The sequence below is a fragment of the Plecotus auritus genome (assembly GCF_963455305.1).
Source record: "Plecotus auritus genome assembly, chromosome: 15".
NCBI lineage: Eukaryota > Metazoa > Chordata > Mammalia > Chiroptera > Vespertilionidae > Plecotus > Plecotus auritus.
In genome coordinates, this window is record NC_137781.1 from 5,572,733 (window position 1) to 5,597,660 (window position 24,928).

General features: G+C 51.4%; 1 protein-coding gene across 2 annotated transcripts; it reads left to right on the plus strand.

The window, feature by feature from the left end:
- The first annotated feature begins 242 nt into the window (after positions 1 to 242).
- DET1 (DET1 partner of COP1 E3 ubiquitin ligase) lies at positions 243 to 12,598 on the plus strand. 2 transcript variants are annotated; one of them, XM_080651700.1, is made up of 5 exons: positions 243 to 380; positions 2,177 to 3,269; positions 6,764 to 6,951; positions 8,525 to 8,716; positions 11,936 to 12,598. In XM_080651700.1, the coding sequence occupies exons 2-5, from the start codon at positions 2,187 to 2,189 to the stop codon at positions 12,123 to 12,125; spliced, it is 1,653 nt and encodes a 550-aa protein (XP_080507826.1). In that variant the 5' UTR covers positions 243 to 380; positions 2,177 to 2,186; the 3' UTR covers positions 12,126 to 12,598. The 2 variants fall into 2 exon arrangements, with proteins under 2 accessions (XP_080507826.1, XP_080507827.1); XM_080651701.1 differs by lacking the exon at positions 243 to 380 and adding an exon at positions 583 to 1,396.
- Positions 12,599 to 24,928: the final 12,330 nt, after the last annotated feature.

A 24,928-nucleotide genomic window follows, 5' to 3' on the forward strand; every position in this document is an offset into this window, starting at 1 on the left:
TGCGTGGGCCGACACTAATCACTTAGCCACACCGGCTTGTATGTCTGTTTTTGCAAAGGTGCCCAGCGGGCGCAGAGACATTGCCCTGGGTGCCCTGCTAGGAGCTCTGAGTGAATTTTTTCCTTGGCAGTCACTGGGTCTCTTTGGCTTCTACCCCCCTCCGGACACCAGGGTGCGCTGTAGCGCTTCCCAGGTCCCGGCTGGATGGCGCGCTATCCTCAAGTGGCTTCTCGTTACCCCGCACTTCCGGTGGATGCCGGAAGCGAGGGCCTGAGGTCGCGGAGCCGGGTCCCAAAGCATGGCGGGGGCGGGGCCGGGGGAGGCGCGCGCAGAGTCGGCTGGGGGTCCCTAACCCCGGCCCTCTGAGCCGGGACCCACAGGTGAGGACCTCTCCTTCCCAAGCCCGGCCTCCCAGCCCGTCAAGCCCTCCCCGAGGCCGCCTCAGGTCACCGCCCGGGGCTGCCGCCGCCTGACGGGGAGGCCCTGCAGCCCCCGCCTTCCCTCAGATTGCCCTTCCCCTTGAGGCCCCGCCCCTGGCTTTTCTTTCCGGGGGCGCCCCCTGCGGGGGTGTACCCGCCCCTCGATCCTTGCAGGTTTGGAAGCCGTCATGAGCAGTTGAGGGCTGTGTGCACCTGCCCTCAGGGGGAAACTGGGACCCAGCCCAGGGAGGAGGTTTGCTGAGGAACACAGAGGGAGCCAGCGGCCCGCTCCAGCCAGGCTCGCATTTGTTCCCTAAATTCCCTGCCGAAGGCACAGTGTGCCAGGGCGGGGCCCCGAGAAAACGGAGGGGACCGAAGTAGATGTGATTATTTCCTGCCTGGAGCGTGCAGTGTAGTCGGGGCGCCCAGCAGTAAGCACAGAGCCATGCAAGCGAACGTACAGGTTCACATGGGGACAATTCCTTTGGAGGAGGCGGACACAAACCTGATGGGAGGCCCGGTTTAGGTCGGGTGGTCCGGGAAGACTTCCTGGAGGTGGTGGCCCGTAAGCTGCCAGCGCCAGAGGAGATACATCCTTGGCAGAGGGCACAGCCCCGTGCCGTTGGGTCCTTGACTTGGCAAAGAACTTGAGGACGTGAGGCAGGGCCAGCGTTCAGGACAGGAGGCTTAAGGTGTGCCCAGGGCTGTGACGGGCCTACAGACCGTAATGTCTGTATGGACTGGGCAGGCGCGCGCTCATCACATGCGCCATAGACTTAAGCCAAGTGCAGAGAGAAAGTTGCAGGCAGGCCAAGCCTATGAAGGGAAGGATAGGAGCATGTTAGCTAGTTTAGGGTTCCCTGAACTTGGTGACCCTCACGCTGATATCCACAAGGGTGTGTTTCTGGGCTCTATGTTGTCAGTGCCACACTTTGTCCAGGACCTTCGCTCTGTGATGTGTTTTGAAATCAGGAAGTGTGAGTCCTCCGCCTTTGTTTTCTTTTAGAAAACTGTTGGCCTTTTGGGGTTCCTTGAGATGACGTGCACTTTAGGATGCGTTTTACTATTTTTTTTTTTGCAAAAAATGCTGTTGGGATTTTGATCTGGATTACATTGAGTTTGTAGATTGCTTTGGGTAGTATGGACATCTTAAGAGCCCAATACTAAAATAAGTAAATAAATAAAAGCTTTTAAAATAAATGGACATTGAATGTGACTCTTACATTGGACAAATTTCATGCAGATGTAGGTTTTTTTTTTCTTCCTGTTGATTGTTCCCAACAGCTAAGCATGTTTTGAAGATATTCCAGTTGAATGAGGTCCTCCTCTCAAATCTGTTTCTAGACTCAGAAATGTCAGGACCGCTTCCTGATTATAATCTGAGAAGGGGAAATGCTGATCCCTCTCATCTTGGGAGCTCCTAGATGCAGGGTACAAGGAGGGGGTTCTGTTTGACTTGTCTAGGTTTTTTTTTTTTTTTTTAAATATATTTTATTGATTTTTTACAGAGAGGAAGGGAGAGGGATAGAGAGTTAGAAATATCGATGAGAGAGAAACATCGATCAGCCACCTCCTACACACCCCCTACTGGGGATGTGCCCGCAACCAAGGTACATGCCCTTGACCGGAATCGAACCTGGGACCTTTCAGTCCGCAGGCTGACGCTCTTATCCACTGAGCCACACCGGTTTCGGCACGACTTGTATAGGTTTTGGTAACTTACATTTTGTTTTCTTCTGCTTGACTTTTCCATGTAGAGATGTGACAATGGATCATCATGTTTCCACCATCAAACCTCGAAGAATCCAGAACCAAAATGTCATCCACCGCTTGGAGCGCCGGCGCATCAGCTCCGGCAAGGCAGGCACCCACTGGCACCAGGTCCGAGTCTTCCACCAGAACGTCTTCCCCAACTTCACAGTGGTCAACGTGGAAAAGCCGCCTTGTTTCTTGCGTAAATTCTCACCCGACGGGCGCTACTTCATTGCTTTCTCTTCAGACCAGACGTCTCTTGAAATCTATGAGTACCAGGGCTGCCAGGCCGCCGAGGACCTGCTGCAGGGCTACGAGGGGGAGATCCTGTCCAATGGCAATGACCAGCGGTCAGTCAACATCCGCGGGCGGCTCTTTGAGCGGTTTTTTGTCCTGCTGCACATTACCAACGTGGCGGCCAACGGGGAGCACCTGAACCGGGAGTGCAGCCTTTTCACCGACGACTGCCGCTGTGTCATCGTGGGCTCAGCTGCCTACCTCCCGGACGAGCCCCACCCTCCTTTCTATGAGGTGTATCGGAACAGCGAGTCCGTGACCCCCAACCCCCGGTCCCCTCTGGAGGACTACTCCCTTCACATCATTGACCTCCACACTGGCCGCCTGTGTGACACGCGCACCTTCAAGTGTGATAAAGTGGTCCTGTCTCACAACCAGGGGCTGTACTTGTACAAAAACATCCTGGCCATCTTGTCGGTGCAGCAGCAGACCATTCACGTCTTCCAGGTGACTCCCGAAGGCACTTTCATCGACGTGAGGACCATTGGCCGCTTCTGCTATGAGGACGACCTGCTCACGGTGTCCGCCGTGTTCCCGGAGGTTCAGCGGGACAGCCAGACGGGCATGGCCAACCCTTTCAGGGACCCCTTCATCAACTCCCTGAAGCACCGGCTGCTCGTCTACCTGTGGCGCCGGGCGGAGCAGGATGGGAGCGCGATGGCCAAGCGGCGCTTCTTCCAGTACTTTGACCAACTGCGGCAGCTGCGCATGTGGAAGATGCAGCTCCTGGACGAGAACCATCTGTTCATCAAGTACACTAGCGAGGACGTGGTCACCCTGCGGGTCACAGACCCGTCACAGGTAGGAGGTGCTGTCCTGCCTGTCACCCCCCCCCCCCCCCTTGCCCCAGTCTCCTCGGCAGAACGTGACGGATTTTCCCTTGGTGTACAGCCAACTTCTCAGAAATGCACGTTTTTTGTAATCTTAAATATTTGCGATCCTAGGGCTCAGCCAAACTTAAAACAGCTCTGGTTTTCTCTGGCCACATATATTTCTTTGGATAAATGCAAGTTAAATCTCAAGCCATTGACATGTAGATCGTCACCTCTGTAATTATTTCCCTCTACCTTCAGCAGAGCATTTTAATTTTTATTTATTTATTTTTTTAATATTTTTGTTGATTTCAGGGAGGAAGAAAGAGGGCTAGAGAGAGAGAAACATCAATGATGAAAGAGAGTCATTGATTGGCTGCTTCCTGCACGCCCCCTATTGGAGATCGAGCCTGCATGTGCCCTTGACCGGAATGGAACCGTGACCTCCTGGTTCATAGGTTGATGCTCAACCACTGAGCCATGCCGGCTGGACGGCAGACCATTTTTAGTACCCTTGAGGTGGAAGCCCAAATGCTCCGAGGTTAACGTGTGGACTGCCTATGGGTAATCCTGCCTTGATTTTGTAAGACTGTCCTCGTTAGTCCGGCTGTTTTAGTTCTGGCAGTAAGGATGAGCCCACCACACGCAAAAAGAAAACCCTCTGGAAATCTAGCCGCTCTTTCCTGCTTAAATGGTTAATGCCCTTATACTTCTTCCTAAGTCTCCTTTAAAAGATAACTACTAGGCAAGTTCATTTCAGAGTTAAGTTTTGTGACGTTACCTTGACCTTGCCCATGTGCTGAAAGGTAGGTTGTAGAGCAGTGAAAGATCAAAAGGATCCCAAATTTTGGATCCCCCAAGTGATTCATCAGGACTCCAGGTCCTGAGGTCTTTTTCAGTTTGAGTGAAAGATGTTGGTAGGGGAGAGAGGCATTTCTCAAACGGGAATAAGATGTTGGTAAGAGCACGGGAACCTTTAAGATTCTTGGATTGAAACATCGTGTTGAAACTCGGGGTAATCTTAACATTTCTCTTTTTTTGTTTGTTTGTTTTGTTAATCTTCACCTAAGAATATTTTTTCCGTTGATTTTTTAGAGAGTGAGAGGAAGGGAGGAGGGGGCGAGAGAGAGACATCGATGTGAGAGAGACACATCAGTTAGTTGCCTCCTGCACACACCCCACCTAGGGCTGGAGATTGAACCCGCCTCCCAGGTACATGGCCTTGACTGGGAATTGAACCTGGGACCCTACAGTGCATGGGCCCACACTCTGACCAGTGTGCAGCACTGGCCAGGGCAAGGGCATTTCCCTTTAAGAAGCTCTCCATACCGAGTAAGAGACCACCTTTCTGTACCTTTGCCCCATGCTCCTGGCTCCAGATTGTCTCCTGGCTTAGATGCTAGTTTGCAAATTCTGTACAGAGAGCAAACCAGTAAACCACAAAGTCATCTGAATTTGGTATCGCTCCTTGACCTGCAGCTGATTCTACCATTAAGAGAGTCTACAGGGCACTTACTCCTAAGGCCTTACCAGCCATCCGGGGTAAAATGTTTCTGACATTTTTCTTCTGAGTCGTAGTTTATGAATTGTTTAAAAAATGGGGAGTGCTGTGGTTTAGAGATCATTTTGTTCTGGACTCTCTTTCTTCCGTGTCCGTGATGAAGGCACCTGTGGAGCCGTCATGGGGTAGCATCTTCAGGGGTCCTCAAACTATGGCCCGCGGGCCACCTGCGGCCCGCCGAAGACATTTATCCGGCCCGCCGGGTGCCGCTGCCTGTCCTGCTTAGCAGCCGACTCGTCCCGGGCCCGCAGGGCGCATAGGAATTTGTTCATCGTTTTTTTTTTTAAATTATAGTCTGGCCCTCCAACGGTCTGAGGGACAGTGAACTGGCCCCCTGTTTAAAAAGTTTGAGGACCCCTGACTAGTTCATCTTACTGTCCTGGGAGATTGGCGGTGAGACCTCGACTTCTGTAGCCTCCTGTCCTGTGCTTCCCAATGTCCTGGAGGGAGGCTTAGGAGATGCTTGTGTAATTCTGTAGTCACATGATGATGGTAGATCTTGGTGAAGCCCTCATAGGATCAAAGTGTGGTCCCAGTCTGCAGAAAGAACACGAGTCCATGTTTGTGTAGGTCTGAGCTGATCTGCCTTTTTGTTTTGGAGGAAATAAGATGTCTGTAATTGCTGCCTTTGAGCTTATCCGTTTTTCCTTTGCTAACCCATGACCTATTTACTTCTGAAAGCCATAATAAGCTGCAGCCAGAAACATTACTAGGGCTCTGTGCTTGGCTTCCCAGAGGTTGTAACTTTAAACCCAGTCTCTCTGCCTTCGCTGTCTTTCCTCCTCAGTTTAATTTGCTGGGTTCCAATAAGGCTAATGAGTAAAAAGTGCATCCAAACCAAGCCTTGCTAATATGAGGGGTATTAGTCTCAGGTTACCCCCCAGCCTCTTTAATTTGCAGCCAAATTTAATTTCCAGGGGTTCACAAAAGTCATGTAATACAAGCTCTGGGAAGGACTAATGACTAGTAAAACAGGTGGGCCAAATGGCACCAGAAATTGTTAATGGAGATTTAAACTTAATCAGAGGAGGAGGACTACTAATCTCAGTGTTCTGAGAACGTCTGGAGTCCCATTAGAAGCTTGCGGATGGATTACACTGTTCCATTCGCTGACAAAAACGGTGGGTTCCGGTGCTTCCCTGTCCGCTGAGCCGAGCCCTGGAGGTTTAAAGGGAGAGGGCTTGTCACCCAGGGGTCCTTCATGGCCTTTGAGTGCTTGTGAGGTCCCCCCTCTGAGATTCGCTATCAGTCCCAAATGTATCTTACAAGTGCCTGGGCTGAAAGAACATTTAGGACAGAACTGGAAAATCCTCTCTGATTGTTCCTTTGCTCAGCAGCAGTTCCCTGCTTGGTTTCAATTTGCCTGGGCAGTTTTAGGGCAAAGCGTACGTAAGGCGGCTCTCTGCATGCTAGAAATGGTCAGAGGAAAAGCAGATGCCCCGACATTGAACTTTCCGCTGTATGTATGTATACAGGAGAACATAATCTGCCAACAGGCCACCACAGGCCGCAAATCGCTTTCTCAGCAGGGAGGAAATTAAATCTGGCATTTTAAGAAAGCATTTTTTATCCATCTCACGGTGGGCTGGGAGCAAGTGGGGAGTAAACACTTGGAAGGAAAAATACTGGATTTGCACAGTTGGAAATGAAAGATTGAAAGCCTTTTCATACATAGATGCCGGCCAATTCAATCATTTCAGCAGCACAGATACAGTGGGACATCTGGCCACACGAAGCCCTTGGCTAAGAAAGCCCCCCGCGCCTCCACCTCCCCCTGAAACACTGGGAGCCACGTTGGAGCCGTGGTGCTGGAGCAGAGGCAGTTCATGTTTCCCCGGGGTAGCCTGAATTTTCAGCCAAGTGATGCTGGCCAGGCATGGCGTTCTACTCCGCTGCCCCTTAGCGCTCTCTGTTCCCTGCAGGCATCTTTCTTCGTGGTGTACAATATGGTGACAACAGAGGTGATCGCCGTGTTTGAGAATACGTCCGATGAGCTTCTGGAGCTCTTTGAGAACTTCTGTGACCTCTTCCGGAACGCCACGCTGCACAGCGAGGTCCAGTTTCCCTGCTCGGCTTCCAGCAACAATTTTGCGAGGCAGATCCAACGCCGGTAAGCTGCTCCACCCGCTGCACAGGCCTGATTCTTCTTAAAGCTTCTTAATCTGTGGCAGTGACATCAATAGGCATTTACTTTAGAAAACCATATGACAATCTTTTCCTCCAGTCCGTATATCTATGTCATCTCCCCCACAGAATCCTCTCCTAATGTAACATTTTATTTATCATCTTACCATACTTCGCTGCATCAAAAATATAAGGTCTATATAAATTAAAATTATTTTTTATTTCTTGGCAACGCATGGCTCTAAATGCTCAATTTTATAGTCTTCAAAAATCTTTTGGTGGCGATAAATGACAATGGATCCGTTATCGGTTGGAAGAAATGTTTCAGGGAAAATAAGTTACCAAGGATCCTGAGTCACTTAAGAAAGTCTTTGTCTTGCACGGTATAGAGACCAAACTAACACAGACGGAATAAAGAAACAACATTGTGGTCACTGAAGTAATTCAAGCTATAGGAACAGGAACATTCCTACAACAGCGACACTTTAGAAATTTAAAATTCCTTAGATATAGTTGGAGAACTCTCTAAGAAAGTAATGTAAAAAGATAAGAGAATGAAAATGGGAGAGAAAAGATGGAAGCTAGAGGGTTTGCCCAGGCGATCCACCATCTGGCAAATTCCAGAAGGATTAATCAAAGTGAAGGGCATGTGGTCATGAAACTTCGAAGCATTGGGGATAAAGAGAAAATTGTAAAGATTTTCAGAAGAAAATCTCACATATAAAAAAATAAATCGCCGAAACCGGTTTGGCTCAGTGGATAGAGCGTCGGCCTGCGGACTGAAGGGTCCCGGGTTCGATTCCGGTCAAGGGCATGTACCTGGGTTGCGGGCACATCCCCAGTAGGAGGTGTGCAGGAGGCAGCTGATCGATGTTTCTCTCCCATCGATGTTTCTAACTCTCTATCCCTCTCCCTTCCTCTCTGTAAAAAATATCAATAAAATATATTTAAAAAATAAAAATAAATCATCAGAATGGCATTGGACAGACCAATCAACAACATTGAAAGCTTGAAGCCAGTAAAATCCTGCCCTCAGACTTCTCAAAAAAAAAAAAAAAAAAAAAAGACTCCTAATTTAGAATTCTAATAATCAATGGAGCAAAGACATTTTCAGACATGCTGTCTCAAATAATTACCTCCCACCCACCTTTTCTGAGGAAGCATCTGGAAGATGTATTTTACCACTAAACACAAAAGAATGGTGCAGTTTGACAGTGGAGAGCAGCAGAGAGAATTCCAAGGACGACGGGAAAGGGAAGTTCCAGAGTGACAGGCCAGCAGCCAAACACCAACCACAACAGTTATACGCAGTTTAAACTTGTGTGTAGAGTCTTTTTTTTTTTTTTTACTTTTCTAAAGTAATGTTCCCCATTTCTAATTCTGTTTTCTGCTTCTTGAGAGTATTTGAAGCTAGCCAGGCTTGTGATATGTGTGAGTTCTGACTTCAGTCAATATCCGGACTTTTACTGGCAGAATGAATTGTTTTTAGACATACGTTTGTCAGTTTAAAAAAACATGTGTCCGCAAACACAGCCTTCATCACTGGTGCTTTCTTCCAGGTTTAAAGACACTATCGTAAACGCCAAGTATGGAGGGCACACCGAGGCAGTCCGCCGGCTGCTGGGCCAGCTCCCCATCAGCGCCCAGTCTTACAGCGGCAGCCCCTACCTCGACCTGTCGCTCTTCAGCTACGATGACAAGTGGGTGTCAGTCATGGAGCGGCCCAAGACGTGCGGCGATCACCCGATCAGGTACAGCGTCTCCGCTGCAGCTGCAGACGGCAGTCCTTAGCGCGTGGTCAGGGGCTGGTCATGGCCGCTTTCTCTCCTCTTCTCCTTGGGCATCGTTTTATGTGCTTGTGTCCCTTCTACTCGTGGGCTGAATTGGGAGGGGAGCCTGTTTCTGTAACGTGGTGGGTGATTTGATCACATAGGCAGTAGTCGCATAAATGTAAAACTCCCACTCTGCTTCTCACCAAAACACCCAGTTCAGGTACGTGTTTCCTTTGAAAGGCATTCAGGGCAGGAAACCATACTTTTCCATTTAGTAATCTAATACTACCTCATAATGACGTTTATGGCTCAGCTTTTGAAGTTTTACCTCGCTCAAATGATTTCATCCGCCCACTTACCTACGGGGAATGATAGCAGAGACAGTATGGGGAACAGGAGGTTTTAGAGAAACTCAGGCTTCCTCATTTGGGGAATTTGGGGACGTAGATTTGGAATGTAGTTGTAAATATCTCAGTGTTATTGCTGGAGGGGCGCATCTAACCTCCGACAGTCAGTCCCTTCCCTCATAGACGCCCAGTTCACAGACCCACCTGGCTCCACGTCGGGAGCGTGTGTGGCTTTGTGGGCTGTGAAGGGTGCTGGCGGGGTGGCACCATTGTCGCCACGGGGGCTGTTTCAGGGCAGCTGGGTATTCCTGGAGCCCAGAGGTGGAGTGTGAGCCTTTTCCACAGGAAACAGTGTAGTTAGTATTTCATAAGTAGGCTTGTGTAAAGTGATTCTGTATGAGTAATCATTCCAATTGCAGGCCAGTTCCAAAGCCCAGCTGAAATGTTTTTATTCTGGAAAAATGTAACCCCATAAAAAACAGAAGAGTGTAATAAACCCCATATGCCCATCACCGGCTCCAGCAGTGTCAGCTGGTGGTCAGGGTTGTTTCATCTCTTTCTACCACCACCTCCTTTCTCCCTCGCGATGTGCCACCCTGGATTATTCTGAAGCAACCCGCAGGTGTCATAACACTTTCCTCTTAAATATTGCAGTATGCGTTTTTAAAAGGTAAGGACTTAACATGCAAGCTCATTACCATTATTTCATCTGGAGAAAGTGAGGAAAACTTGATTGAGAACCCCAAATATCTGAGCAGATTTCACACTTGCCTGTTGTCTCATGAGTCTTCTTTTTACAGTTTGTTTGTTCCAAATAAGGATCTAAACAAGGTGCCCGCATTGCATTTGGTCGCTATTTTGTTGTCTTTTTTATTCTGTACTGTTTCCCTCTTATTTTCCTGACAGCGGAAGTGCCGGGGAAACCAGGTTGCTCATCCTGTAAAGTCCCACACATCCTAGATTTTGCTCATTGCATCCCTGGAGTAGTATTTACTGTCTTTCTCATTCCGCCATCTTCCCTGTAAACTGATAGTTGGATTTAGAAGCTCAGACAACTCACTTTAAATTATAAGCCTCTTGTGTGCTGGGGACTATGTGGGTAAGGTGAATGTACTTTTCACACACTAAAAGCATGTAGTGGGTCTCATTTGATATGGTCAAATAGCATGAGATCAACTCCTCTCCTTTCTGACTTCCTCCCCTTTCTAATTTGAAAAGTTAACCTAATTAACACATCTGGAAATGCCATTGCTCCTGACTAAAGGGTTTTTTCTTGTGATTCTTATTGACTTGTAATTTAAAGTGGGAACTGTGAGGGTATTAGAAGCCTCTGAAGAGGTAATGCCATGACACCTTTATTGGGCATTCCATTCTAGTCTTTGTCAGCATGCATGTCTGCATTTCACAGTTGTATGGTGGTCAGCATGATACTTTGTAGTCGGCTTTTATCTCATAAATGGGTTTCCGTGTTGTTACATGGTCCTCACAGTTACAGTCCTAATGACAGCACATTATTCCATCAAGTAGATGTACCATACTTAACTGTTCCCTGTTACTGAGCATTGATCCTCTTTCTGCCTTTTTCCGGTAGAGCTAATGCTGTAGTAGCCATCTCTATTCATGTCACTATTGACTTCATTTAAATTCTGAGGTTATAAATTCTTGGAAATGGAATTATTGAGTCAAAGGATATGAATATATTTATGTCTATTATATATTTGCTTCCCAAAGGGGAAATTATAGTTATTTAATTCAGGCTCTTCATTTTCTAGACCTTCCCTCAATTAACCCCTAACCCCGCTGATCATCTGTAGTGCTCAGTACCTCAGGGCACTTACTTTGCATTATGGGTATTTAAGAACTGGGATGGAGGGTGTGTCTTGAATCTACTATAGTAGATGAAAAATTAAAAACTACTTAGTATTTTGTTTTTGTGTGTGAAGAGTCTTTCAAAATAGTTTATTTTCAGTAAATTTAATAAAATAATTTATTCTTAAAAATGAAATACTCAAGTATGAGTGTAGATCTGCACTGTCCTATATGGTAGCCACTAGCCACATGTGACTATTGAGCACTTAAAATGTGGCCAGTCCAAGTTGAGATTTGCTCAAATGTCAAATGCATATCAAATTTCAAAGGTTCAGTACAAAAAAGAATGTATAATATCTCATTAATCTATTTTATATTGACTGTAGATTGAAATGATATTTCGGATGTCAATATTGGATTAAATAAAATATATTATTAAACTTAATTTCACCTTAAACATTTTTTAATGTGGCTACCTGAAATTTTAAATTGCATACATGGCTCACATTTCATTTCTTTTTTAAAAAATATATATATTTTATTGATTTTTTACAGAGAGGAAGGGAGAGGGATAGAGAGTTTAGAAACATCAATGAGAGAGAAACATCGATGAGCTGCCTCCTGCACACCTCCTACTGGGGATGTGCCCGCAACCAAGGTACATGCCCTTGACTGGAATCGAACCCGGGACCCTTCAGTGTGCAGGTCGACGCTCTATCCACTGAGCCAAACCGGCCAGGGCTCATGGCTCACATTTCATTTCTAGCCCTCGCCTAGACAGTTTTGGGGTGGATAGCTTTGGGAAACGGGGAGGCTGTAATTGAGGTTGTAGCTAAGGGCTGTCTTGGGAAAGAGAAGCGACCTATTGGCTTAGGACAACATAGTAAAATTCGTGGTCTCCCTGCCCCAAAATGAGCTGACTAGCCGGAGGTGATTTTGCAGTTCTGACGCGCTGGGGCTGGTGTAAGGGACTCCCCAGCAGGCCCATCTCAAGGTGGTGGTGAGTATGGACACCGTCCTCTCTGTCTCTCTCTCTGTTTAGGTTCTATGCTCGGGACTCTGGTCTGCTCAAGTTTGAGATCCAGGCAGGCTTACTGGGCCGCCCCATCAACCACACAGTGCGCCGCCTCGTGGCCTTCACGTTCCACCCCTTTGAGCCCTTTGCTATTTCTGTGCAGAGGACTAACGCGGAGTACGTCGTCAACTTCCATATGCGGCACTGCTGCACGTAGGGCCTCCCGCAGCCCGGCGCTCGGGTCTTCCAAGACGTTGCCCTCCCTGCCCATGGACGAAAGCACACGCTCCTGGCAGCAGCTCTGCGGGTTCCAGACGGGCCGTGCGCCTCACCCGGGGCGGGCTGAGAGGGCAGTGCGGCGGCTCAGCCTGTCCGAAGTCTGTTGTGTCCAGAAAAAACTACTGATTGTCCTAGAACCCTCTTGCTTTTCCCCGTGGGAATGGCCGGCACTAATTAAGTTCAGTTATTTTTGTTTTAATTTGCATTTCATTGCTATGAAGATGAGAGCATTACCCCCTTCGTGCCCCTTCCTTGGCATTATGTGTGCATTCTGTAGCAGGTAACTCATGTTGACTCACGAGAACTGTGTACACCCTTTCTACGTAGCCAGCAAGCAGGGCTATCTTTATAAGAAAACAGAATAAAGCCTTGGTATTTTCTTACGTAAATATATCCTGTTTGATGACTGCCTTATGTTCTGATCTCACCAAATGCTTTTCAAATACACGGGTCCCAGGAAGGACCGTGAAAGGCGTCAGAGGCCGTGGATCCAGCAGCTGCTCTTGGGAGAACTGAGTGTGTGTGCCAGCATGGAAGACAGTCATCTGCCAGGATTGTTTCCCTCCCTCGGGCTTTCTCCTGGGAACTGCTACAGCTGGAGGGGCTGGGTGTAATTGCACATTCTCGCGCGGAAGCATGCGCCCATCTGTGCCGTCTGTGCTGTGCAGGTGGGAGAGCGGGCGGCGCTGTGGCCACCGCAGAGACAAACGCTGCTGAGCACGTACTGCAGTTGGGGTAGTGGGAGCTGGCAAGCGCCAGTTGTCCCTAGAGGGATCAGACTGGTTGTTCCTGGATGGCGGAGCCATCACAGCTGTCCTGCAAACACCTGCCAGCCCCCAGCCGCTGTCACATTCTCAGCTGTCTCCTCCGGAGGGCTTGTCAGGCCGTTCCGCTTCATCTTCATAATGTGCCACCGTTCACGTAGCAAGCTTGCCTGGTGACATCTGAGTGCGAAGGTAGTTTTGGAAGGAGCCATGGCTACAGACAGCTGGTCCTGTACCCTTCAGCGGCCACAGTGACTGCCCTGGGGACAGAGGAATGGGAGAGGAGATGCTAAGCCCCATCAAAACATTTGGGCTGATTTCCTCATTGTCATTTAGTACTCAACACAGGATCTGAGCACCTGTGTTCACCTGCTATGAGTCAGGAGGTGCTGTGTCCAGATGTTGAGAGAAATAGGCAGATGAAGGGAATTACGGTGCAAACCAGTGAACGCTCCAGTCCTGTCTATGTAGGAACCGTGGCGGGGATGAGGACGAGGCGAGGAGGACAGCTGTGCTGGGACGGGGTGCCGGCACTGGGTAAATGGGCGTGGAGCGTGTGAGCCAGGGCGGAGGACATTTCAAGGAGAGCCAGCATGTTCAAGGGCATGGAAGCCTGAAGAGGGCTGTCAAGATCGTGGAACGGCAAGCGACGGGAATGCGGCTGCAGCACCGCCTGGGGGTGGGGCAGGGCGATGGACTGGAGCCTGAAGAGCGGCCTTGTGCGTGCGCTCGGGTTTTACGCAGGGGAGGGCAGGAGTGGAAACAGAGGCAGCTCTCGCCAGTCTAGGAGGACGGCTTGGAGGGAAGAGAGTCCAGAGGCAGGGAGGCCCGACAAGTCCCGGGTGGGAATCCAAAGGAGAACGGGAGGACTTGGACTGCGACGGACTCCGAGGGTCTTTGTAGGTCAAGACACAATCCGGTCCAGAAGCAGTCACACGTCTGTGGGACTGAACTTACCTCTCTTGGTTTTCTTCAGCCCTTCAGCCACGTGACTCGCATCTGTCCGTGCTCATGGGCTGCCTCTCCTCCTGCTTCTCTGAAAGGCCAGCTCCTTCCTGCACCTGCTCGCGCCACCTTTTGGCTTCTTTGCTCCTGTAGTTATTTTCTCTCTCCTGCATCTTCCATCTCTCGATAGGTCATTCCCGTTGGCATGTAAGTGTGCTGGAGGATATTCCTGTTTTAAATAGACTCCTGCTCCGGCCCCACCATTGCCTTTAGCTATTGCCCGTTCCTCTGCTACCCTTCACAGAAAAACTTCCCGAAAGAGTTGTCCAAATGAAATGTTGTCGCTTCCTCACATTCTGTCTTTCCTCGGCCCACTCCACGCAGGCTCTGTCCTCACCATCCACTGAAACTGAGGTGTCTAGGTGGCCAGTGAGTCCACGTGGCCAGCGAGTCCATGTGGCCAGTATAGGCTCACCTCGTGTCCCTTTTTAAAAAAAAAATATATTGATTTTTTACAGAGAGGAAGGGAGAGGGATAGAGAGTTAGAAACATCGATGAGAGAGTCAGTAAGGCAGTCAATCAGCTGCCTCCTGCACAGTCCCTACTAGGGATGTGCTTGCAACCAAGGTACACGCCCTTGACTGGAATCGAACCTGGGACCCTTGAGTCCGCAGGCCGACGCTCTATCCACTGAGCCACACCAGCCAGGGCTCGTGTCCCTTTCTTACTCAGCCCCCCAGCACAGGACATTCTTGAGTTCTCTCAGTGTCAAGAAATGCCTGCCTCTGTTGGTCTGAGGACAGTACACGTTTCTGCTTTTCTGCCTGCCTTACGGACTCTGCTTCTTGGTCCCTTTGCTGGCTTCCCCGCCTCCTCTGCTCTGCCTTTGCCTTGGGTCCTCACCTCTTTTTCTCTGTGTACTCCTCCTTTAGTGGATTTCTCCATTCCTAGCTACATGCTGGTCACTCTCAGTCATGGCTCCAGTCCTGACCCCTTCCTTGAGCTCCAGGTTCATCTATCCCATAGCTTACTTGGCATCTGCGTTTGGAGTCTAATAGGCATTTTACAACTAACATGTCCAAAACAATGCTCCTGATTCCCACCCCCAGAGCTGACCTGTTTTTCCCCTAAGATTTCCCGTATGGCTTTAGTGTCTACCCATTTACTGGGGCCAACAACTTAGGCATTATTATCTTCTTCCCATCCCCCCTCCTTCCCCTCCACCACCCACATGGGTGACTTCACTCCAGGCATGTGCCCTGAGCACTCTAACCCGATTATGATCGTCCTGCACTCTTTGCTAGTGATGAGAATTGGAACCAGACCAAAGCCAGCCAGCATGAGGGGTTAGTTCAGCAATCACGTGACTTCATTCAGGTCAGTGCTACCGCGAGGTAATGGTTTCTGGGACTTTTGGGGCAACGTTTCTCTCTTTTTTTTTTTTTTTAAATATATTTTATTGATATTTCACAGAAAGGAAGGGAGAGGGACAGAAAGCTAGAAACATCGATGAGAGAGAAACATCGATCAGCTGCCTCCCGCACACCTCCCACTGAGGATGTGCCCACAGCCAAGGCACATGCCCCTGACCGGAATCGAACCCGGGACCTTTCAGTCCGCAGGCCGACGCTCTCTATCCATTGAGCCAAACCGGTTTCGGCGCAACGTTTCTCTTTGAGCACACAGCCCCCCGTTTCCTCTATCCCGCACCCTACGATCATACTCGGGAAGCCCGGACCACCGAAGACAAGGACGATGAGCTCACACCCTGGCAGACCAGCTGACATCCGGCTCTCCAGGCCTGTGAGCCAGTGCGTTTCCTTGCTGTTGGCGCCGTTTTGGATCGGGCTTTCTGCTCCTTGCAGTTAAAGCAAATCAGTAGGTGCGGAGAGGGAGGCAGGTCCCCCAGTGGAGGAGGGATCTCCGTCCTGAAGTTCCTGCTGGCTGGCACCAGTTCCGTTCCAGTTTTCAGGAGGCCCAGTTGGGATTTCTGTGCTGGAGTTCCTGCCCTGGGGTTTCTGTAAGGTGCCTGGCTCTCCCATAGTCCCTGCAGCCATACCGGAGCTGGCCTGGAAGTTTCTTGTCGCTAAAAGGACTTCCCTAAAATGGGAGAGAAAGCACTCAGCCTATTGAGTACTTGGCCCACGTTAAGTTCTCAATTCCTACGTGTTTGCTTATGTTAACGTTGTTTCTAAAGGATTCAAGGCTGCTCTCAGTCAGTCTGGTGTCTTCTCTCCACGTATGTCCCGTGGATCTCAAGAATCTTTGGAGAAAAAGATCTTTGGAACAAACATGTTTTTCTATTTTAAATATTTTTATTGATTTCAGAGGGGAAGGGAGAGGGAGAAAGAGAGAGAGAGAAACATCAATGATGAGAGAGAATCATGGATCGGCTGCCTCCTGACGCCCCCCACTAGGGATCGAGCCTGCAACCCGGGCATGTGCCCTTGACTTGAATCGAACCCAGGACCCTTCAGGCCGCAGGCCAGTGCTCTATCCACTGAGCCAAACCAGTTAGGGCTGGAACCAAAATGTTTAAGAAAAGCAGTAAGTTTGGGGGAAGATATCTTCCAGATCCAGATTCTTCCCTGAACCCCTCTCCGCTCACTCCTACTCTTTGGGGAGCTGACATGTCAGTGTGACCCGTGCGAAGCTACTCGGGCCCTTTGAGAGAAAGGTTTCCTTTAAATTTAGCAGAAGCCCTTCCATTCAGAGTCCCCGCAGAGAAGCACGGCATAAATCAGCGAGAACCCTAAATTAGATAATTCTTAAAAGAACGGCAGCTTCATTATTTTCAAGTACACAGAGTCACTCCATCTCAGCCACGAGTGTGCCTCTGTAGAAGCCCTTTGGGACGTCCCTTAATGAGGAGATGATAATTATTGGTAATCAGCATAACGGCCCTCTGCAATGCATGCTCTGAAAGCAGCGGAGCACATTAAGTGATTTGGATGTTCCAGGGGGCAATTTTGTTAACAACATTAATCTGCTCGGTGGATACCCTTTATAGCTATAACGCTCTGTTGTTTTTAAGAAACAAAACTCGGAAGCCTCCATCACGCAGCATTTGATCCAGAGGCAGACATGATGCAGGAGGCAGAGCAGGCCGCGGATTCTTGGCCCAGCGTGTCCTGGTGGAATTACGGGAACGCCTCGGGCTCGCAGTGAGCCTGGTGCACACCCTGGCTCCCTCACCTGCTAGTTGTGTCCTAAGGGCTTCACTGAGACTCTGTTTCTCCTCGTAAAAGAGGGACGGCTTCTGCGTTGCAGGGTTGACGTGGGCACTGAGTGCGTGGTAATGAAAGCGCTTCACACAGTGAGGACTCCGTAAATGCTAGCCGCCGCCTCCTTCTCTCCAGATCTCTTGGCCGCTTTAGTGTCACAGGGAGCGTGCGCAACCCTCGGAGCGGCTCCCGTTCCCTGATGACCCAGCACCGTACGCGTGGCGCTTCTCCAGGCGCAGCCCCTGCTCGCCCACCAGAGACGGGCGGCCCCTGCGGTGGTGCCACCCAGCACACCCAGGCGTGAGAAAACCAGAGCGTCCCTGACCCTCTTTGCAGCCAGACGCATTGGCTGGCAGGAGCTTTGTTTGCAGAGAGCTTGCTGTCGTTGATGGTGAACATTCATTAAGAGCTCACGATGGCCCGGAACTGTGCTGTGCACCTCACATGGGAAGGGGCGTCAGTTCATCAATTTGGAGATGCGTTTTTATTTTATTTTATTGATTTAGTTCATTGATTTCAGAGAGTGAGAGAGAGAGAGACATCGATGATGAGAGTTCAGTCATGTTAAGTATATTCTCCTTGTTATGCAAGCAATCTCTACAGCTTTTTCATCCTGCAAAACTAAAACTATAGCCCTAACCAGTTTGGCTCAGTGGATGGAGCGTCGGCCTGCGGACTCAAGGGTCCCAGGTTCGATTCCGGTCAAAGGCATGTACCTTGGTTGCGAGCACATCCCCAGTGGGGGGTGTGCAGGAGGCAGCTGATAGATGTTTCTCTCTCATTGATGTTTCTAACTCTCTATCCCTCTCCTTTCCTCTCTGTAAAAAATCAATAAAATATATTTTAAAAAACAAACAAACAAAAAAACAAAACAAAAAAAACCCCCTAAAACTATACCCAGAAACAGTTCCCCATTTGCCTCCGCCCAGCCCCGGGTAACCACCATTCTGCCTTCTGCTTCCACGCATTTGACTACGTGGGATACTGCATACGCATGCAGGTGGAGTCCACAGCCCTTGTCTCCTTTTGTCCAGCTTACTCCACCGAGCATGAGGTCCTCAAGGGTCCTCCCTGTCGTAGCATGTCAGAATTCCCTTCCTTTTAAAGGCAGAATCGCATTTCATTGTGTGCAGGACCACATTTTGTTTACCCATCCATTCATCAAAGGACATTGGGGTCGCTTCCGTTCCTTGACGGTTGTGACGAGTGTTTCTGTAAACACGAGTGTGCAGATACTTCTTAGAGATCCTTTCATTGCTTTTGGAGACATACCCAGAAGTGGGCTTTAATGAGCTTTAAAACGTAGTTACCCAGTGCACTCACCCGCAGCCGTAGAGGTGGGACAGGCAGGCACTGTGGGCCCGCTGAGTAGTCTGAGGCCACGGTTTTACTTCACCAGCCTCCCGGGGGCTTAGCCATTTCATCCCGGCCCCCTGAGTCTTGCCTGTGCTCAGGCAGGAGGGGCCTTGGCAGGCGGGCGGACCCGCTGCGCCCTGCCTGCTCCTGCCCGCATTAATTCGGCACATTTCTATAGCTCCCCGAAGGAAGAGACGCTTCGGCAACATTTAATTAGCAGCCAGGAACATGCTTTCCCAGGGACACGACTTATTTCTCAGCCAGCTGTTGCCGGTTGCTTCCTAGCAACATGCAGCACTCACATCTGATTGCTTCTCTCCAGGCAAGGGGGGTGACTGGCCCACCTGCTGTCACAGCTGGGGGGGTGGTGGTGGTGGTGTGTGTGTGTGTGTGGGATCCCGGGTCTAGGGCTGATTTTCCAGAGGAAGTGAGTGATCTGAACCTGTTAGTCCTGCAAAGCCAGACACAGTGCTGAAGCCTCTAGCTGAGTCTAGAGAGCCTTGAACGCCCTTCCCCACCCGTCTCCTTCAAGTTCATGATTGGAGCAGGCAGAAGGAATGCCACCAGCTGCAGCACAGAGCAGCCTGGTCCAGGGAAGTCCACTGGGATGGGGTGCAGCTAGGGAAGAGTCTCGCCCTACAGGAGGCAGAGCCTGCCCCTCAGAACGTGGGTGTGAGTGTGTGGGGGGGCCCTGGGCCACTCTGGCTTGGACATGGGGAAAGGAACGCATTCTTTTTAAAATATATTTTATTGATTTTTTACAGAGAGGAAGGGAGGGAGAGGGAGAGTTAGAAACATCGATGAGAGAGAAACATCGATCAGCTGCCTCCTGCACACCTCCTACTAGAGATGTGCCCGCAACCAAGGTACATGCCCTTGACCGGAATTGAATCTGGGACCCTTCAGTCCGCAGGCCGACGCTCTATCCACTGAGCCACACGGCCAGGGCGGAAAGCCTTACTTCAACTGCTGTGAGCTGCAGGGGCTTTGGAAAGAGGGAGCGGGAAGGGCAATGTCCGCAGTGGCCCTTGGACTTGCCAGTCCTCAGGGCATCTGAGCGATGGCTGCTCAGGGACAGACTTCAGACCCCACTCTCCCCAGGTGCCTCTGCAGAGGCTGCAGCTGGAGCCTCAGAGGAGGTGCCGCTCAGTGACGCTGCGTTCGGCATACGCGGTGTTCTCACTTGTGAAGACTGTCGGGCAGCTGCTGCTTCATGTTGCCGTCTGGCGGCCACCGTCCCACGTGGGGCCCCTTCGGACTGAGCATGTGAGCCTCCGGCTTGCACAGCCCACCGCCCATCCAGCGGCCTGTCTCAGGGGTGGCCCCTGCACCCCCTCCACCCGCCGTGGTGAGTGGGGCTGCGTCTGCGGGGTCCCCTGGTATTTCCTCCTTCATTTGGTCCACAAGCATCTCTTGAGGTGCTTCTGAGGAGCAGAGGCTGAGCTTTTGAAAGGTGTGTCTCTGCAAGTCCCTGGTTATGGACAGGATGGGGGAGCGGACAAGGAGGCGGGCTGGGGATTCACTGAGAGGAGGTGCCGGGCAGTACACAGGAGGCCAGAGCACCGGCCCTGACGGTGGGGCCCAGGAAGGCTTCTGGCAGAGATGCTCTCATCGTTGATGTTTCTCTCTCTCTCTCTCTCCCCCTCTCCATGTGTGTACACACACACACACACACACACACACACACACACAGGCTGCACGTCTGGCCCCTGACACATGGGTAGAAAGTGCTGGTCCGCTGGGCCAGGCATTGCTCTCTCAGGGCCACACGGCTTCTCCCTGGGTCTGGGCAGATGCAAGTGAGTGTCTGAAGGGTTAACCTGGCATTTTCAAGTCCGTCTCCCCGTGGTGAGAGGGACTCGCTTTCCCCCTTTCTCGTGAGCCATGGGAAATGAAGACCCCTGCTCTGGCTCCCCTTCCAGCTGCTGCTTATCGATGAGGTGAGAATAGGAAGCCACCACCTCTCAGGTCCCCGCTGTGCAGGCAAAGGCCGCCGTGCCTCAGCCTGCAGACACCTGCCCTCCAGGTGTGCGTTCCACACTGCGGGAGCCGCGCCACAGGGAGCCGTACCGGGGGAGGCCGTGGGAGGCCGTGTCCTCCCCACACCGTCTCTTGGAAGCACAGGGTGTGGCTGTGCTCGGGCCACTCGGTGCTGCCGGGGCCCGGGACCGAGGGCGTCTCACACGGCAGCACCACACAGTGAGGCCACCCGCGTCAAGAGGCTCCCCACAGTGTCAAGTTCATGCCTTCGTCCACCTAAACAATGACATGAGTGGGCCCACCCCCAGGCTCTCCTTTTCATACCCCCGAGTGACACTGTCATTTGTTCAGTCTCCCAGCATTCGGACCTCTTTCAGGGTTTGTGGATTCTACATTTTGTGAGTGTTTTTTTTTAAAAAAAATATATTTTTATCGATTTCAGAGAGGAAGGGAGAGAGAGAGAGAGAAACATTAATGATGAGAGAGAATCCTGGATCGGCTGCCTCCCGCACGCCCCCTCCTGGGGATCGAGCCCTCAACCCGGGCATGCGCCCTGACCGGGAATTGAACCGTGACCTCCTCATTCAACCACTAAGCCACACAGTCCAGGCTCCACTCGATTCCTAAGGTCCATTCGTAGTTTTCAGGCACTTTCTGAGGAGCGTTGTAAAACTGCGTCTTGCTCTCCTTATCTGAGTGCAAACAGACGGAGGTGAAGGCCCTGTTTGAGTTAAGGGAGGTCTGCTGCCGGGGTACCTCCGGAGGGGCAGAGGGCCTGCAGGTGGCGAAAAAGAGCTTGTGTTTCCTGGGCCCGTGAGCCAGACCCCGTAAGATGCTCTGTGCCTGTGACCTGGCTGAGCCTCCCAGGCTCTGCCGTGCTCGGTCAGCGATTGCCCCTGGTGTGCCACAGCGTGGCTAAAACGTGCAACAGGTGCCTTTCATCAGGAACACGGAGCTCTTCCCCTCAGGCTGGGAAATAAACGAGGGGCCATGGCCAGCGCAGCCATAGGCACCCAGTGAGTGAATCAAAATCATACCCCTTTTCTTGTCAGATCAGCAAAAAATACATTTTTGACGTGCTGCAGCATTTTAGTAATTTATGTGTGCCATGAGAAGGAAAAGGTTGAAAGTCGCCGGCCCGTGTTGTCTCCACCTTATACATGATACATGAGAAGGAGCTTGGGCACAGAGAGACCAGCCTGCCAAGGGTCACAAAATCGGTGCCGGAATCCAAACCGGACGTCAGAGCCTGTCACTCAGCCTGGTGCGGGGCCCGGGGAGGGACCGGGCACAGAGGAGGACAGATGGCATATCTGGGACTCAGTGCCCGCAGCGGCCAGGTGGGTGGGGTGGAAAATCCCCATCTGAGCCACACCGGCGGGAACGAGGGGAGATGGTCCGTGGGATAAGGGCTGTCTTAGAGACAGCACAGCTCTGGCCAGGGAGGGCTGGTGGCAGATGGGCAGCCGCGGGCCCAGCCCTGACCAGCTGTTGTTTGCAGAGGAGGGTGGGTGCCTGGTGACAGCTGGATTAGGTGTACTTAGCAACCGCAGTGACCATTGGGTGGAGACACACAGTGGGCCCTTCTGACGGGCCCTCCCAGCCCGCTTAGTGCTTGTTAATCTCCGTCCCCATGGCAGCAGGCGGTGAAGGGCCATCCCAGGCTCTGGAATCTCCCACCTCCCATGGCCCATGGCCCATGAGCTGCTTCCAGATGCTGAGGACCTCGGCCTCCTGGGAAGGAAGGTGTGAGACTAGGGTGCTGGGCACCGAGCCTGCAACTGGGGTGTTCTCCTGGCACTTCCCTCATGGCTTCTGTCCCCCCAGGATTTGGGGCTCAGGGTTTCATCTTATTCTGTTTCCTGCCGTGGACTCTTCCTGAGATGGAGGTTCGGGGAGATAGAAAGGGCGATCAGCCCTAACCGATTTGGCTCAGTGGATAGAGCGTCAGCCTATGGACTCAAGGGTCCCAGGTTCGATTCCGGTCAAGGGCATGTACCTTGGTTGTGGTCACATCCCCAGTGGGGGGTGTGCAGGAGGCAGCTGATCGATGTTTCTCTCTCATCGATGTTTCTAACTCTCTCCCTCTCCCTTCCTCTCTGTAAAAAATCAATAAAATATATTTAAAAAAAAAAAAAAAAAAAAGGGCGATCAGACATAGTTGATCTGAGGCAGTGACAGGAGAAAAATAAAGTTGGATGCTGTTAGTGCTCCAAGGTCAGCATGTTTCCGGAACTTGTCCCTCACGCAGGGGGCTGCCTATGTCCTGGGAGCGGGGGGCGCAGGAGGCCGAGGGCCTGCCCTCTGCTCGCTGTGTCTTGGCTGTGAGCCCACGTGGTGACCCAGTTAGTCTCCTGCCGCTGTCTGGGCGATGTGAGCTCTGAGGATAGGGCTGTGAGGGCTCTAAATCCCCGCCACGTACTTTTTCATCAGACAGACAACGGCGAGAAATGCTTTCTTGTCAGTGCCCCAATTATCCCAACCCCCACCAGCACAAAACACGTCTCTTGCCTGCTCCTAGGGACGTGCGGTCAGGATCCCCAGTGTCCTTTCCCGGAACTAGCTTTGTGCCCAGCTCCACAGCCTCACGGCTGGGGTGGGGTCCTTGCGACGACTGAGGGCCAGTATGCCAAGCCAGGGAAGGGGCCCATCGGCCCCCCCAGAGGCAGGGCACACCCAGCCAGGGCGCCTGTGACGCCCCTTCTGTTAGACGTCCCTGTGGCAGCCTCGGTGATTCTTGTCCCTCTTCAACCAAAAAGCAGTTGCAAACAAAAACAACAACAAAATAGAGCCGTTTCGCCTCCTAAACCTCTCCTAGGTTGGCCCTGCCCCACAGTCCCGCCTGCTGCTGTTCTCCGCCTGCCTCTCCTCCCTCGTCTCATCATCTCTGTTCATGTCTCTGCAGCTTCTGGCAGCTGCAGGCGGCCCTGGGCTTGTGGCTCCATCACTTCATCCCTGCCCACGTGGTCACATGGCCTCCCCCTCTGTCAGTGTGGTCAGACCCGCTGCCTCCACTTCGTAAGGACGTGTGTGATCTCCTTTAGGGTCCCCCCAGGTGATCCAGGATAACCTCCCCATTTTAAGGATGTGGCCTGCAACACACCTGCAGAGACCCTGTTTGCACGGAGGGCGACGTGTCCAGGTTCCAGGTTAGGGTCTGACATCCTTGGGGGCCGTTACCCTGTCTGTGCAGCCACCTCGCTTCACATCATGCCGTCTGCACGTCGCTGCACCGTCTGTGCCGTTTCTGCATCTGCCCTTTGTCCACGCCACCCCCTCGCTGGAAACGGCCCCCATCGCCCTGGGCCCTCACTGCTACTTCAACACTCCCTCTTATTTTGAGCTCAGGTGTCACTTCCTCTGGGAAGGGCTCCTGGATACCTCTTCTCACCACCTTCTCTTTATTTTTCTTACATACACACACACACACACACACACACACACACGGCCTTGTTCTGTGTTAGCACTGGTAGTATTCAAATGGAGTTTAAAAAATTTCTCTCTCCCCATTCGCCTCGAAGATACTCAGGGCAGTTACCAGGTTTTGGACATATTTTATTTGAGTGTCAATAGATTTTTGAGGAAGGAGGAAGGCGAGAAAGACTCCTGAGGAACGATTCTTGAGTCATTTGGCTTTTTAACTTCATTTTTGGCTGCAGATTTTAACCATCTGGCTTAATCTACAGTTGGCTGGCCAAAAGATGTCGGAGGATGGGTGATGGGCTTCTACATAACATTTTCTCTTTTTCTTACATAACATTTCCTGATTAAAATCACAGGGAAAATGAGGTTTAATAGTAGTAGTAATAGTAATAATAATAACAACAACAATAGCAGCAAGATGGTTGTGCATCTGCATTCACACTCTGTCCCCACCGGAGTCTGAGGAGCAGTGTGAGAGGCACCCTGGATGAGCGCCAGCTGTATACAGCAGAGTACACAGTTATCTTAACAAATGACTAACGGGCCGTGGAGGTGGGCGTGGCTGAGGTTCAGGTTGATGCAGAGCTGGGATACCAACCCAGGCCGTGTCTCCACCCCAGCCCTCACCCCCAAGCAGACTGGAAGGAAGGGGCGGCCGGGGAGCCGTGGCAAGGGCACAGAGGAGAGCTGACTGCATTTCCGGGGCACCCGATCAGACCTCCGTCCCCCCCTGAGGGTCTCGCCTGCTGCAGTCACTCGTACGTGAGGACCTGGACTGTCCTCCCAGCCGTGAATGAGCTGCACCGCACGCCCCTCATTCCTGAGTGCCAGAGCCCCATCCCACCCAGCTGCCTCTGTCCTGAGGGGAAACTGAGGCCCAGTTTGGGAGGGGCGTGTGGCCCGCGGCAGCCTGCGCCCCGAGTCTGTGCTCAGCTGGGTCTAGACAGCAGGTGTGGTGCCGGCCAGGCCCGGGACACCACGCTGACCCTCCGTTGACATTTCCTCCGGTTCAAGGGGATTACACAAATCCAAGGCGGCTAAGCTGCTCA